The following is a 16,344-nucleotide window of genomic DNA, read 5'->3' on the forward strand; positions in this document are numbered from 1 at the left end:
GAATGAATGCCTAATCTTAAACGTTTTAACGCTATTCAAAACCTTAACCCTTAATTTGACGTTGGAGAAATTTAGTAATTTGACATTGGAGAAACTTAGTAATTTGACATTGGAGAAACATGGCTAAATGTCAGAATCTGACGACAAATTGGTAAAACCGTGAGATCTTCACCACAGCTCTGCTAGCACAACACCGAGCTCACCTTAGTCTACCTGTGTGTGTGTGTGTGTGTGTGTGTGTGTGTGTGTGTGTGTGTGTGTGCGTGCGTGCGTGCGTGCGTATGTGAGAGTGAGAGTGAGAGTGAGAGTGAGAGTGAGAGTGTGCGTGTGTGTGTGAGAGTGCGTGTGTGTGTATGTGTGTGTGTGTGTGTGTGTGTGTGTGTGTGTGTGTGTGTGTGTGTGTGTGCGTGCGTCCATGGCACTCATGGACGCAGGTACAATGCATTCATAAAGTATTAAGACCCCTTCCCTTTTTCCACGTTTTGTTACGTCTTATTCTAAAATGAATAAAATAATTGTTTTCCTCATTGATCTACACACAATAACTCATAATGACAAAGCAAAATGGGTTTTCAAATGTTAATGCAAATGTATTAAAAATAAATAAAAAAACAGAAATAACTTAGTTACATAAGTATTCAGGTCCTTTGCTATGAGACTCGAAATTGAGCTCAGGTGCATCCTGTTTCCATTGATCATCCTTGAGATGTTTCTACAACTTGATTGGTGTCCACTTGTGGTAAATTGATTGGACATGATTTGGAATGGCACACACCTGTCTATATAAGGTCCCACAGTTGACAGTGCTTGTCAGGGGGAAAAAAACAAGCCATGAGGTCGAAGGAATTGTCCATAGCGCTCCTCGACGGGATTGTGTCGAGGCACAGATCTGGGGAAGGGTAACAAAACTATTCTGCAGCATTGAAGGTCCCCAAGAACACAGAGGCCTCCATCAGTCTTAAATGGTAGAAGTTTGGAACTACCAAGACTCTTCCTAGAGCTGGCCCGCCTGGCCAATCTATGCAATTGGGGGAGAAGGGCCTTTGTTAGGGAGGTGACCAAGAACCTGATGGTCACTCTGACAGAGATCTAGAGTTCCTCTGTGGATATGGGAGAACCTCCCAGAAGGACAACCATCTCTGCCGTACTCCACCAATCAGGCCTTTAAGGTAGAGTTGCCAGACGGTAGCCACTCCTCAGTAAAAGGCACATGACAGCCTGTTGTAGTTTGCCAAAATGCACCTAAAGGATTCCCAGACCATGAGAAACAAGATACTCTGTTCTGATGAAACCTAAATGTAACTTTTTGGCCTGAATGCCAAGTGTCACATTTGGAGGAAACCTGGCACCATCCCTGAGGTGAAGCATGGTGGTGGCAGCATCATGCTGCATCAGCATCATGCTGCCACCACCATTCAGTTGCGGAGACTAGTCAGGACCGAGGAAAAGATGAACGGAGCAAAGTACAGAGAGATCCTTGATGAAAACCTGCTCCAGAGCACTCAGGACCTCAGACTGGGGCGAAGGTTTACCTTCCAACAGGACAACAACCCTAAACACACAGCCAATACAACACAGGAGTGGCTTCGGGATAAGTCTCTGAATGTCCTTGAGTGGCCCAGCCAGAGCCCCAACTTGAATTCAATTGAACATCTCTGGAGAGACCTGAAAATAGCTGTGCAGCGACAGAACACAGAACAATGGGAGAAACTGCCAAAATACAGGTGTGCCAAGGTTGTAGCGTCATATCCAAGGAGACTCAAGGTTGTAATCTCTGCCAAAGGTGCTTCAACACAGTACAGAGTAAATGTCTGAATACTTATGTAAATGTAATATTTCAGTTTTTTGCTTTGTCATTATGTGATATTGTTCGTAGATTGATGAGTAAAATAAACTATTTAATACATTTTGGAATAAGTTCTTGAAATAATCCAGATTGACAGACCTTCACATTTTAAAGTAATGATGAACTGTTGTTTCTCTTTGCTTATTTGAGCTGTTCTTGCCATAATATGGACTTGGTGTTTTACCAAATAGGGCTATCTTCTGTGTATCACCCCTAGAGAATGTCAAGAGTGTGCAAAACTGTCATCAAGGCAAAGGGTGCCTACTTTGAAGAATCTGAAATATAAAATATATGTTGATTTGTTTAACATTTTTTTGATTACTACATGATTCCATATGTGTTATTTCATAGTTTTGATGTCTTCGCTATTATTCTACAATGTAGAAAATAGCGAAAATAAAGAAAAACCCTTGAATGAGTAGGTGTGTCCAAATGTTTGACAGGTACAGTATGTATTGTAGTGGTCCTGTACGTGTTTCAGTTCATTAGAGCATGGCACTAGCAACACCAGAGTTGTGGGTTCGATTCCCACTGGGGTCACATACCACAATGTGTGGACTTTTGTCACTTTGGATAAAAGTGCCTGCTACGTAAATGACTTATTACAGTATTACAATACTATACATTTTGGACACATGTTTGCTGTATAGTGGATGCATTTCTGTCTGTTTTGGACTTTCTGGATCATTTGCTTATTGATATTGTATTGTATTGATATTGTGGGAGGTAGAAGTCGCCTCACACACCCCGGGCCGGGCCATTAAATAGCAATGGGAGTTGAAAACAACCCTTAATTGGCCACTTGTCCTGTACCAATGATAACCGAGGTGTTCTTTGGTTGAACAGACTGTTGGGAGGGAGGGAGGGAGGGAGGGAGGGAGAACAGCAGAGCATGGAGTTCCAGTGATAGAACAAGTCTGTTTTTGTTTATAATGAAGTCTCTCGGCTTTTACTCCAATTAAACCAGACAGTGTCCCTTTGGTTCTGTAACCATTACATTACCCTGTGTTTTAAACCCAGGTCCAGAGAACAGAACCGTGTGTGTGCGCGCGTGTGTTTGTGCATGTGTGTCTGTGCGCTTTTGTGTGTGTGTGCGCGTGCGAGTGCGCGGATAGGGTAAACCTTCATGGACTGCTGTTGTTGTGCATTAGTATTGAGAGGTCTGAGCAACGATCATATACTGTATAGTATGAGTCAAATGTTCACAATATGTTCAAATGCTCTTTCATTCCTGTATTAGCTCCCTATTAGTTGTTCCTTTAGCAACAGAGGGGGAAAATACACAAGATGCAGTCTATGTTAATATGCATTGAAGTAGACACAGACAGTGAACCTGACTAACTTCCCTCTAGTCAAACACAGCCATTATCAGTGACCTGGAAAAAATAACAGAAATGTTATGCCGTTTACATGACCAGTCTCAAATACATGGTCAAATGTCAGTCAGACCACTGCCGGTTTCACAACTGAAGCAAAGAGCTCAAATGAGTATCAAATCAGCTAATGTGAGTTTGTGCTGTGCTTTGTCTATCAGTGAGAAGAACGCTGGCAGTTCCAGAGAGGATGGGTGTGGACAGAAAAATAAATGTGGTCTATTCTTCTGATCCATCCAGCCAAACAGGTTATTGAGAACCAACTTACAGCCTATATACAAAGTCAATTCAAATTACAAAGTTAAGGTTAGACAGTACCCCTGTGTGGTTAAGGTTAGGCATTGCCCCTGTGTGGTTAAGGTTAGGAATCACCCCTGTGGTTAAGGTAAGGCATTACCCCTTTGTGGTTAAGGTTAGGCATTGCCCCGTGTGGTTAAGGTTAGGAATCACCCCTGTGGTTAAGGTAAGGCAGTACCCCTGTGTGGTTAAGGTTAGGCATTGCCCCTTTGTGGTTAAGGTTAGGAATCACCCCTGTGGTTAAGGTAAGGCATTACCCCTTTGTGCTTAAGGTTAGGCAGTACCCCTGTGTGGTTAAGGTTAGGCATTACGCTTGTGGGGTTAAGATAAGACATTAAATCAAATCAAATGTTATTAGTCACATGCGCCGAATACAACAGGTTTCACCTTACAGTGAAATGCTTACTTACGAGCCATTAACCAACAGTGCAGGTTAAACAAATTGGATTAGAATAACAGATAAAAGTAACAAGTAATTAAAGAACAGCAGTAAAAAAATCACAATATATACAGAGGGGTGCCGGTACAGAGTCAATGTGTGGGGGCACCGGTTAGATGAGGTTGTATGTACATGTAGGTAGAGTTATTAAAGTGACTATGCATAAATGATAACAGAGAGTGGCAGTGGTGTGGAGGTGGGAGGGCAATGCAAACAGTTTGGGTAGCCATTTGACTAGATGTTCAGGAGTCTTATGGCTTGGGGGTAGAAGCTGTTTAGAGGCCTCTTGGACCTAGACTTGACGCTCCGGTACCGCGGTAGCAGAGAGAACAGTCTATGACTAGGGTGGCTGAAGTCTTTGACAATTTTTAGGGCCTTCCTCTGACACTGCCTGGTATAGAGGTCCTGGATGGCAAGAAGCTTGGCTCCAGTGATGTACTGGGCCATTCGCACTACCCTCTGTGGTGCCTTGTGGTCGGAGGCCAAGCAGTTGCCATACCAGGCAGTAATGCAACCAGTCAGGATGCACTCGATGGTGCAGCTGTAGAACCTTTTGAGGATCTGAGGACCTATGCCAAATCTTTTCAGTCTCCTGAGGGGGAATAGGTTTTGTCATTCCCTCTTCACGACTGTCTTGGTGTGCTTGGACCATGTTAGTTTGATGGTGATGTGGACACCAAGGAACTTGAAGCTCTCAACCTGCTCCACTGCAACCCCATCAATGAGAATGGGGGAGTGCTTGGTCCTCTTTTTCCTGTAGTCCACAATCATCTCCTTTGTCTTGATCATATTGAGGGAGAGGTTGGTGTCCTGGCACCACACAGCCAGGTCTCTTACCTCCTCCTTATAGGCTGTCTCGTTGTCATCGGAAAATGTAATGATGGTGTTGGAGTTGTAACTGGCCGTGCAGTCATGAGTGACAGGGAGTACAGGAGGGGACTGAGCACGCACCTCTGAGGGGCCCCTGTGTTGAGGATCAGTGTGGCAGATGTGTTGTTAACTACCCTTACCACCAGGAAGACTAGGATCCAGTTTTAACTTGTTGTTGAGCTTTGAGGGCACTATGGTGTTGAACTCTGAGCTGTAGCCAATGAATAGCATTCTCACATAGGTGTTTATTTTGTCCAGGTGGGAAAGGGCAGTGTGGAGTGCAATAGAGATTACATCATCTGTGGATCTGTTGGGGTGGTATGCAAATTGGAGTGGGTCAAGGGTTTCTGGGATGATAGTTTTGATGTGAGCCATGACCAGCCTTTCAAAGCACTTCATGGCTACAGACGTGAGTGCTACGGTTCTGTAGTCATTGAGGCAGGTTACCCTAGTGTTCTTGGGCACAGGCACTATGGTGGTCTGCTTAAAATATGTTGGTATTACGGACTCGGTAAGGGAGAGGTTGAAAATGTAATTGAAGATACTTGCTAGTTGGTCAGCGCATGCTCGCAGTACATGTCCTGGTAATACGTCTGGCCCTGCGGCCTTGTGAATGTTGACCTGTCTAAAGGTCTTATTCACATTGGCTGCGGAGAGCATGATCACAGTCTTCCGGTACATCTAGTGCTCTAATGCATGTTTCACTGTTATTTGCCTCGAAGCGAGCATAGAAGTAGTTTAGCTCGTCTGATAGGTTCGTGTCACTTGGCTGTTTCGGTTAGGCATTACCCCTGTCTGGTTAATGTTAGGCATTACTGTGTGGTTAAGCTTAGGTATTAGCCCTGCATAGTTAAGGTTAGGAATTACTACTGTGTGGTTAAGGTTAGGCATTACTGTGTGGTTAAGCTTAGGTATTAGCCCTGCATAGTTAAGGTTAGGCATTACTGTGTGGTTAAGCTTAGGTATTAGCCCTGCATAGTTAAGGTTAGGCATTACTGTGTGGTTAAGGTTAGGCATTACTGTGTAGTTAAGGTTAGGCATTACTGTGTGGTTAAGCTTAGGTATTAGCCCTGCATAGTTAAGGTTAGGCATTACTGTGTGGTTAAGGTTAGGCATTACTGTGTGGTTAAGCTTAGGTATTAGCCCTGCATAGTTAAGGTTAGGCATTACTGTATGGTTAAGCTTATGTATTAGCCCTGCATAGTTAAGGTTAGGCATTACTGTGTGGTTAAGCTTAGGTATTAGCCCTGCATAGTTAAGGTTAGGAATTACTGTGTGGTTAAGCTTAGGTATTAGCCCTGCATAGTTAAGGTTAGGCATTACTGTGTGGTTAAGGAAAGGCAATACCCCTGTGTGCTTAAAGTTAGGCATTACCCCTGTGGTTAAGGTTAGGCATTACCCCTGTGTGGTTAAGTTTGGAATAAGGAGTAATAAGGAAGTAGGAGAGCTTAAAACCGAACAACAAACGTTAATCAAAAATGAAAATAGTACTAATGCATATCTAAGGTGGGAAATGTTCATAAGTTCCAATGATGATAAGGACCTCGTACAGTGTGAGTTCAAATGCTTTTACATGATGCAATATGAGAGTAATAGTCGGGGTAAAATAGTACTGTACCTTCTGTTTCTCTCTTTCTCTTTCTCTCTCTCTCTCTCTCTCTCTCTCTCTCTCTCTCTCTCTTTCTCTCTTTCTCTCTCTCTCTCTCTCTCTCTCTCTCTCTCTCTCTCTCTAACTCCCTTTCTCGCTCACCAATTAGAGGTCTTCCTGTAAGTGCACAGCCTAATGCTCATTCGCAGGTGTTTGCTTCTGCTTGTCGCCATGGTTACTCGGAGGGTCCCTCTCACACTGTCACATTCTATATTTACATCACACACATGCATGCACACACACACATACAAACACAGACACACATATAAACACAAACACATAACTTCTTAAATGAAGCATTGTATTCTGTGCTTTTCTCTACTAAGAAGAACTACAAACATACAATGTACTTTTTTCAATGTGTGGAAACGACACAAAGAAAAACAATCTGTGTTTTGCAGGCAAACATTTTCATATAGTCCAGCTGTGTTCAACAGACATCTGTGGCCACAAAATGGTTCTTTGAAGGGAGGCGAGAAAACTTTCATCCAATCTATTTTCACATCCCTTTACCCTGTCTGATGTGAGCCAGTTGCAGTTATGCAATGACTTTCCCCTCAAAGGATGCCAATTTTTTCATGATTTTAACACATCAGAAATGCGGGAAGGGAAAAAAATGGCCTGGAACTAGTTGTTGCTATGGTAGCGACACGAAAGAGTAATGATCATTCGGAGGTTGTGTTCTGTAGACCCCCGTCAAATAAACAAATGTATGTAACCCTTGCAGGTGGTCTATTCATGTCTCCACTCTCTCACCCTCTTATCTTACCCTTTATTTATGTTTTTCTGAATCCCCCTTCCCATTCGGCCTTTTCCTATTTTATTATACCCTTTCACCACTCTTCTGAAAATAGCTATTCTAACCCTAATCCTTCCAAATCCATACTTTAACCATAACTGTTGACTCTGAAGATCTAAGTGTGTGTGCACAGCATACTCCAACGCCAAACGCCAACTTGAGTAGGTTTGCCATGGTTGCTATGGTGACTTCCCAGACGATTTAGAACCCTTCCCCATCCTGTATCTTTATTAGTCACCAGATCTGTGATATTTACATTAGACATGTTATTGTTGCATATTGTTACTTCAATTTCTAATGTGGCACAGAGCCAGGAGCTGTCCGTGGTCCTCATGTGCCTAGTATGAACATGTGGTGCTGAAAGAGAGCGGGTCAGAAAAGAGAGACAGAGGGGTATAGATTCCATTGGAGTTGGATTATTCTCAGTTCAGTCCAGTTCAATATTTCACACCAGCATTGTCGTGACTGATAGATTTTCAATGCACTGATGAGGGACTTGATTTAGCCTTTGTATACTTGCAAAACAATAATTTCTTTACAAGTGATGAGTTGACAATCTTTAACACTGACATTCATTTATAGTCATTGAATCTCAACAAAAATATCTATATCTCAGGACCATGGAGAGGGACGGATGTCGGCTAGTCCCAGAGCCCAACACGCTATAGTTATTCTTGTACATTAGTTCCATGGACAGCTCCCCGGTGATTCTGTGTACAATCCCTCTTCTCCCTTTCTCTCAGTTTGACTATTTGTGTGTGTGTGTGCATGCGTGCGTGTGCTCATGAATGTGTGCATACAAAAATATTGTTTTTGTCTTTTATCATTTTATTTTAGCACCAATTTAGATTGAGAAGATCCTTCAGTTTAATGCTGAACTATATCAACACTTTCCCACTGATCCTCTACATGCCATTGCAAACAATAGAGTGCCATCATTTCCCCACAGCCCAAAGGGACCAGACTGCCAGGCAGTTTCTCTCTAACAGCCGCCTCATTGCCCATTGGCTTATTGAACCAGCGATGGATGCTGAGCTCCAGTCAGGGAAACTCTTACAGCTCTTGAGGATAACAAATCTTCCGATTAAAGGGCCACCCTCTCCTACTCCCCTTCCCCCATTGGCCCAGCAATACAGGGTAATGCAATGCAGGGGTTAGAGTGTCACTATAACTTCACTAAGGGACTGATCTATCCAGTTATCACAGACAGAGACCTCCAGGAGACCTGCTGGCTGGGAGTAGATGAAGGATCACACTGCGTTGTTATCAACTCCAGGTTTTGCAGTAATTCTATTTATGTGGTCTATCTGCCCTGGCCAAATGAAACACAACTTCCACAGAAGTGGATCTGCACATATGACCTGCAAACGCAACATAATATGTTTTTAAAGTCCAGTCAATTCCACAGGTGTCTCCTGCTTGAAATTCTGATTCCATGTCAGCCTGCTTGATTCAATGGACAATGTTGTATTTATGTCGTGTACTGTGGAAGCTAGTAGCTGAATTACAATAACACACACAAGCTACACTACATGACCAAAAGTATGTGGACACCTGCTCCTCGAACATCTTATTCCAAAATCATGGGCATTAATATGGATTTGGTCCCGCCTTTGCTGCTGTAGCAACCACCACTCTTCTGGGAAGGCTTTCCACTAGATGTTAGAACATTGCCGCAGGAGACTTGCTTCCATTCAGCTACAAGAGCATTAGTGAGGTCGGGCACTGATGTTGGGTGATAGGTCTGGCTTGCAGTCGGCATTCCAATTCATCCTAAAGATGTTCGATTGGGGTTGAGGTCAGGGCTCTGTGCAGGCCAGTCAAGTTCTTCCACACAAATCTTGACAAACTGTTTCTGTATGGATCTTGCTCTGTGCATGTCATGATGAAACAGGAAAGGGCCTTCCCCAAACTGTTGCCACAAAGTTGGAAGCACAGAATCGTCTAGAATGTCACTGTATGCTGTAGCGTTAAGATTTCCCTTCATTGGAACTAAGAGATCTAAAACATAAAAAACAACCCAAGACCATAATTCCTCCTCCACCAAACTTTAGAGTTGGCACTATGGATTAGGGCTGGCAGCGTTCTCCTGGCATCCGCCAAACCCAGATTTGTCCGTTGGATTGCCAGATGGTGAAGCGTGATTCATTACTCCAGAAAACGCATTTCCACTGCTCCAGAGTCCAATGGCAGCGAGCTTTACACCACTCCAGCCGACACTTGGCATTGAACATGGTAATCTTAAGCTTGTGTGCGGCTGGTCGACCATGGAAACCCATTTCATGAAGCCCCCAATGAATAGTTAATGTGCTGACGTTGCTTCCAGAGGCAGTTTGGAACTTGGTAGTGAGTGTTGCAACTGAAAACATACCATTTTTACGAGCTTCGCACTTCAGCACTCAGCGGTCCTGTTCTGTGAGCTTGTGTGGCCTACTTCGTGGCTGAGCACCTAACACTTGCCAATAACAACACTTACAGTTGACCGGGGCAGCTCTAGCAGGGCAGAAATTTGATGAACTGACTTGTTCGAAAGGTGGCATCATATGATGGTGCCACGTTGAAAGTCACTGGGCTCTTCAGTAAGGCCATTCTTCTGCCAATGTTTGTCTATGGAGATCGCATGGCTGTGTGCTCGATTTTATACACCTGTCAGCAACGGTTCTGGCTGAAATCCACTAATTTGAAGGGATGTTCAAATACTTCTGGCCAGGTAGTGTAAGATACAACAAATTGAACAAAATCAAAACGTCTGGGAGTTGAGACAAGAATGGAGGTAGAATGTCTGAGTAGTGGAGAGAGGAGGAATAATCTTGTCCACAGACAGGGAGGTCGTTAACGTTAATGTTATTGTTTGCAAATACAATGAGTTGGCTATACGAAATAGCACGGAAACACTGATTTGCCCCGCGGTTAACATCAAAACACGTATTTAAGCAAATTACATTCTATTTTGAGGAGGGCGGGTGGACAGCTTGGGAACCTCCCACTGGCTTCCAGTCACCATGGAGAGCGCGGCGCGCGGGGTCCATATATAACCCAGAGGTGAAACTGAATCATCAGAGCCCCAACTATGTGTTTTGTGCCCAACAGTTAGGTTACTGTGTCTGTGTAAAGTAGGTTAGCTAGGCAACCCATGTGAGGTGAATTACGGAAAGTATTGAGGGGACACAGACACACGCATGTGAGGGAAGTTGGAACATTTTCTGTTTTTATCGGGAGTTCAGCAGGAGAGCGAGAGTAACACTTCAGCGCAACGGTGAGATCCATGAGTTCCAGTGATGTGACAGGTCCTCCGGTTGTCTTTGCTTGTAGACTCATCAGTAACCGTTTTTTAATCAGTGTCCGTGATTTTGTCTGTGTCTTTTTTACAAGTTGTTCTCATTTCAGGGACCATCCCGCATAAAGTGCGTAAAAGTTGGTCAGCTGCGCACAATGTCAAATATCTTTATAATTACATTCTCTCATCGATTATAGATAACCGTATTTTTTTTATTGAATGTGCAAATATGTCTTTGTTTGGTGGAATCATAAACCTGACTCGACTGACTTTACCTCTCTTTGATATGATAGGTTATGCGCATTGTCGCGCACTTACGGGAAGTCTTCACGTTTATCAAAGTTGGTGCCTTCAGTGGAAGCAAACACATTTAAAACTGAATTTACTTTTTTTTTGCACTGATTTATTTAATGTTCAAGGATTTTAGAGACTTTCATCAATGGGGTGCAGTGATAGAGAACAATCTTTCTTTGTTCTATTATATCACAAGGACTGGATTTAATCAGTCCTGTCTATAGTCCACCAGGATTTATTAGGCAAAAGTATTTTAATTAGACTACAGAAAACGGAATAATCATATGCTACTGCGTAATAGCCTACTGCAATCGGGATTCGATTGAATTGAGGGTACTACCGCAGGGGGGCGATTCAATATAAGCTTTAAAAGGCATAGGCTACCGCCTGGAGCACGCTGGTGCTTAGCAACACGTTTGGACTTGCAGTTTGGCTTTACAGCCTCAGATTTTTCTTGGAATGATTCCACAACAGCGGTGATGTTCAATTATCTGATAATAGGGAAATGCTTTGGTTTGGAGTTGCTATGGAAGCTCTCCTGTGGTGTCTCTGACATTTCACCAGGCACTGGGTGCATCTCAATAGTCTAACATGGTTTCCTCTACTTGCATGATTTCCTTGATCCAAACTGTTTTGAGAGGCAGGTGGCAGGTGATAGCAAATTAAGTTGACTTGCCATATTGCTTTCAACTGACATCAGTGCAGTTTAGGAGTTGAAGCAAGGAAATGGCATAAACTCACAATATTGAGACTCCTCCTATCTGTCTGTGTCTGTATGCCACGGTTTGATTTACATGTTGACTCAAGGTGATGTCACTTCCTACCTAACTGTGACTGTATGACATCATCACTTCCTGTCCACCTGTGCCTGCAGCTAGCTTCAGGCCCTGGAGGGAAGCATGTGGCTCCTGGAGAAGTTCCGTGGCCCTCACAATGGTCACTCTGCATCGGCAGGGGACAAGCAGCAGAACCAGACTGGCCCCGTCTCCGTCTATAACAACATCATCACCCCTGATAAGATCCCTGACTTCTTCATCCCCCCCAAACTCATCTGCTGCCCTTCAGAGGCAGAGTGCCTAACTCCGGAGACCCAGCCCCGCTCTACTCTGTGCCCCTCCGCCTCAGAGCACACCATCTGCAGCCAAACCCAGGGCAACTGCACCCGGAACCCCCGCAGCCCACGTCTGCTCTCCCGGCTGACTGGGGACACCCGCAGCCTCTTGAGGGCCGCTAATCGCCACGTCATCCAGATAGAGAGCGCTGACGACCCGGGGAGCGGGGTAGGGGAGGGGGGAGACCCTAACACCAATGCAGACCCCCAGTCCCAGACAGCCATGTCCCTGCCTTACGTCCCCAAAGCCCAGACCTCGTACGGTTTCTCCACGCTGGTGGAGAGCCCCCACACCCGCCGCAAGGAGTCCCTGTTCCACAGCAACCCCAACAGCCCCCACACCTCCCCGGGCTCCCAGAGACGCACCCAGGGTGGGAACCACCTGACCCCCTCCGACCCCAACCCTTACCGCTATTTCAGCGGGGGTGAGAGTGACACGTGCTCCTCAGCCGAGTCCTCCCCCTATACCTCCCCTCTCCTCACCCGCTCTGCCTCCCTCCTCCGATCCATCACCCAGGAGACGCAGGCCAAGGTAAACAGTAAGGATGATAACCATAAGGATTTATTTACTTTATTTACAAAGTGTTTTCAAAATACATTTAGCTCAGAATTTCATGATCCCTTCTATCTTATTATCATCCCTTCCCTGATTTAATTTCCCCCTCAGGTGTCTCGTGCCAAGCGTACCCTGGCGCGCCACAGCTCCCTGTCCACAGACGAGTGCAGCTCAGCCGACAACAGCCCCAACCTGACACGCCGCCGCCTGCGCTGCCCTCCCTCCCCCGCCTTCCGCGGACGCAAGGGGACCGGCTCCGGGGGGGCAAGTTCAGACCTCCAGCGCGAGCACTCGGTCAACCTCCACAAGGGCGGCACGCTGAGAATCAGCATGCACTACGACGCCGAAACGGCCCGGCTGAGGGTCCGAGTGCTCGCCGCCGAGGACCTGTATGACAAACAGACGGACGTGAAGAGCATCAACTGCTGCGTGTCTCTGTACCTGAACCCAGGCAAGCAGCAGAAGCAGAGGAGCACCATCATCAAGAACAGCAGGAACCCCGTGTTCAACGAGGACTTCTTCTTTGACGCGGTGCCCGTCACCCAGGTCAAGAGCCTGGCCATGAAGATGAAGGTGGTGAACAAGGGGACCAGTCTGAAGAGAGACCTGCTGCTGGGGGAGAGGGAGGTGCTGCTCAGCGACCTGCTGCCAGGCTTCTAGGGACACAAAGATGCTCCCTCCCCTGGTTATCTCCCTTATCACTCTTCACTCGTTTACTCCATTTGCCTGATCTGATAGCGAATCATTTATGGTGGGCACTAGGTAGAGCTATTGCTTCACAGTTCACCTACCAGAGTTCACCTACCACAGTTAACCTACCACAGCACACCTACCACAGCGCATTTACCACAGCACACCTAACACAGTTCACCTACCACAGCGCACTTACCACAGTTCACCTACCACAGCTCACCTACCACAGTTCACCTACCACAGTTCACCTACCACAGCTCACCTACCACAGTTCACCTACCACACCACACCACAGCACCCCTACCACAACATACCTACCACACCACAGCACACCTACCACACCGCACCTACCACAGTACCCCTACCACACCACAGCACCTACCACACGTAACACAGCCCCCTACCACACCACAGCACCCCTACCACAGCTCACCTACCACAGTTCAGCTACTACCCAGTCAAGTCAGATCTGTGAAGGGGTTTGAACAAGAACAAAGGGGAGCAGACAACTTGTTGGAATGAAATGCGTCCAGGCTGTTTCTTCTGTCTGGATTGACTGAGATTGACTGAGATCAAACCCTGTGGTGGAGCGCTTTAGTGAAATTGGTCACCTTGGAGACCAGCATGTAGCAGATCAGAGTGAGGAGGTCTGTGTGTGTATGTGTGTGTGTGTGGGGGGGGGGGGTTCTCCACATTGTGGGTTTGATTTCATTCTAACATCACATTATCTTACCTATTGACAGCAGTAGTAAAGCTAGGTTTTTCTTGCTACATCTCCCCTCTTTATGTTGTATTGCTGAACTGTCTTTATTGATTCACTTGAGGGTATATTCATATTGTGTTATTCAGTACATGTGCAGTAGCTGGGTTCCATATCAGAAGTGAGGAAGCTGGATGATACTAGTGTGAGCTGTTAACAGTATATTTTGTAGTTATTCTGTACTTTTACCAGAATGTCATTTTGCATGCTCTTTGTTCTTAAACACATTTATCATGATCAATGGAAGATTCCTTAGTTTTAATTAAGAGCTGTAAAATCAGAATCAGTGTTAGATTGAACATATGGATATGATTGATGTTTGTGTGACACGTTGACTTCTATCTATTAAAAAGCTCTAGATCTTCTCTTTGCTTTCAGTGATACTACATCCTGTTCTCAACATGTTGTGTGACAACGAGCTGCGCAAACAAAGACTCACTACCAAATGACCAGGGTCTGTATTTATAAAGGGTGTCAGAGTAGAAGCGCTGATCTGGGATCAGGTCCCTATACTCATATCCTAGAGCAGCAGTAGATGCTTTATGAGATGCACTATCCTTAATGTTTCCAGCGTCATAAACAATCTATAGTGAGTGTGCTCCATTTTCCTTGACTGTACCTTTCAATCTTATCCCACAGGATCTAAATTGGTTCTAAGAATAGGTCAGTCATTCAAGTGGCACTCATTCCACTCAGTCGTTTAAACAGAACCTGCACAAGGTGTCCTTTTCAAGGATTTTTGCAGCGCTTCTCATATGCAACGGATTGGTTCGTAGTGCTTTCAAGCATCCATTTAAATGTCCAATTGTCATTCCCTTTTCACCAGCTCTCATTTGAATGAGTCAAATAGCAGAAATTAAAGGCCCCATCAGGGAGAAAGAGATGAGAGCAGATCTTCTCTAATTATACCTCCCTGAATGGATGAAAGATTACAATGGGGGAGAGGGAGGTTTCATTGGTTTAACTCTGCATGGGAATCTGCATTGGAACAGCTCAGTATCTTTGTCTCTAGCTCTCTGTTTCTCTCTGGGCTTACTGTGTATGTTTCTCTCTATGCTAACTGTCTCTGTTTCTCTCTAGGCTTACTGTCTCTGTTTCTCTCTAGGCTTACTGTCTCTGTTTCTCTCTGGGCTTACTGTCTCTGTTTCTCTCTAGGCTTACTGTCTCTGTTTCTCTCTAGGCTTACTGTCTCTGTTTCTCTCTGGGCTTACTGTCTCTGTTTCTCTCTAGGCTTACTGTCTCTGTTTCTCTCTGGGCTCACTGTCTCTGTTTCTCTCTAGGCTAACTGTCTCTGTTTCTCTCTATGCTTACTGTCTCTGTTTCTCTCTAGGCTTACTGTCTCTGTTTCTCTCTGGGCTTACTGTCTCTGTTTCTCTCTAGGCTAACTGTCTCTGTTTCTCTCTATGCTTACTGTCTCTGTTTCTCTCTATGCTTACTGTCTCTGTTTCTCTCTAGGCTTACTGTCTCTGTTTCTCTCTAGGCTTACTGTCTCTGTTTCTCTCTATGCTTACTGTCTCTGTTTCTCTAGGCTTACTGTCTCTGTTTTTCTCTAGGCTTACTGTCTCTGTTTCTCTCTAGGCTTACTGTCTCTGTTTCTCTCTATGCTTACTGTCTCTGTTTTTCTCTAGGCTTACTGTCTCTGTTTCTCTCTGGGCTTACTGTCTCTGTTTCTCTCTAGGCTTACTGTCTCTGTTTCTCTCTAGGCTTACTGTCACAACAGAAGCAAACGGAACGAAATGCAGAGGGACCAAACTAAATTTGTCCAATAGAACGTCTAGTTTTTTTTTGCAAAACGTTTTCCATTTTCAACTGTTTGCTACAGTTTGGACTAATGATTACACCCCAGTTGGCAACCCTCCTAACTAGATTGGGTCATACCACACAGTTCTCCAGAGAGGTGACATTATCTCTCTAAAATGCATCACAGTATTTCACTCATAATCAATAGGATGACATTCATAGCCATCATTCATAGACTGTAGACAAAGTTGAAGAAAAATTGAGACCGTGTCTGTGCCTCGACCTAGGTTGGGCAAAACTAAACATGGCGGTGTTCGCCTTAGCAATCTCACTAGGATAAAGACCACCTCCATTCCTGTCATTATTGAAAGAGATCATGATACCTCACATCTCAAAATAGGGCTACTTAATGTTAGATCCCTTACTTCAAAGGCAATTATAGTCAATGAACTAATCACTGATCATAATCTTGATGTGATTGGCCTGACTGAAACATGGCTTAAGCCTGATGAATTTACTGTGTTAAATGAGGCCTCACCTCCTGGCTACACTAGTGACCATATCCCCCGTGCATCCCGCAAAGGCGGAGGTGTTGCTAACATTTACGATAGCAAATTTCAATTTACAAAAAAAAAAATGAC

The 16,344-nt window shown here is 44.8% G+C and overlaps 1 protein-coding gene and 1 long non-coding RNA gene across 2 annotated transcripts in view; both read left to right on the top strand.

Annotated features, from left to right (window-relative positions):
• The window catches only part of LOC110530673 (uncharacterized), a 127,865-nt gene that overhangs the window by 108,637 nt on the left and 2,884 nt on the right, over nucleotides 1-16,344 (top strand). The window lies entirely within an intron of this gene.
• LOC110530677 (C2 calcium-dependent domain-containing protein 4C) lies at nucleotides 10,272-14,328 on the top strand. Its single transcript, XM_021613915.3, has 3 exons — nucleotides 10,272-10,528; nucleotides 11,718-12,486; nucleotides 12,622-14,328. Exons 2-3 carry the CDS (start codon nucleotides 11,743-11,745, stop codon nucleotides 13,168-13,170), a joined length of 1,293 nt encoding a protein of 430 aa, XP_021469590.3. The 5' UTR covers nucleotides 10,272-10,528; nucleotides 11,718-11,742; the 3' UTR covers nucleotides 13,171-14,328.

The sequence above is a fragment of the Oncorhynchus mykiss genome, chromosome 8, assembly GCF_057628025.1.
Source record: "Oncorhynchus mykiss isolate SJ-2025 chromosome 8, ASM5762802v1, whole genome shotgun sequence".
NCBI classification, from domain to species: Eukaryota; Metazoa; Chordata; class Actinopteri; order Salmoniformes; family Salmonidae; genus Oncorhynchus; species Oncorhynchus mykiss.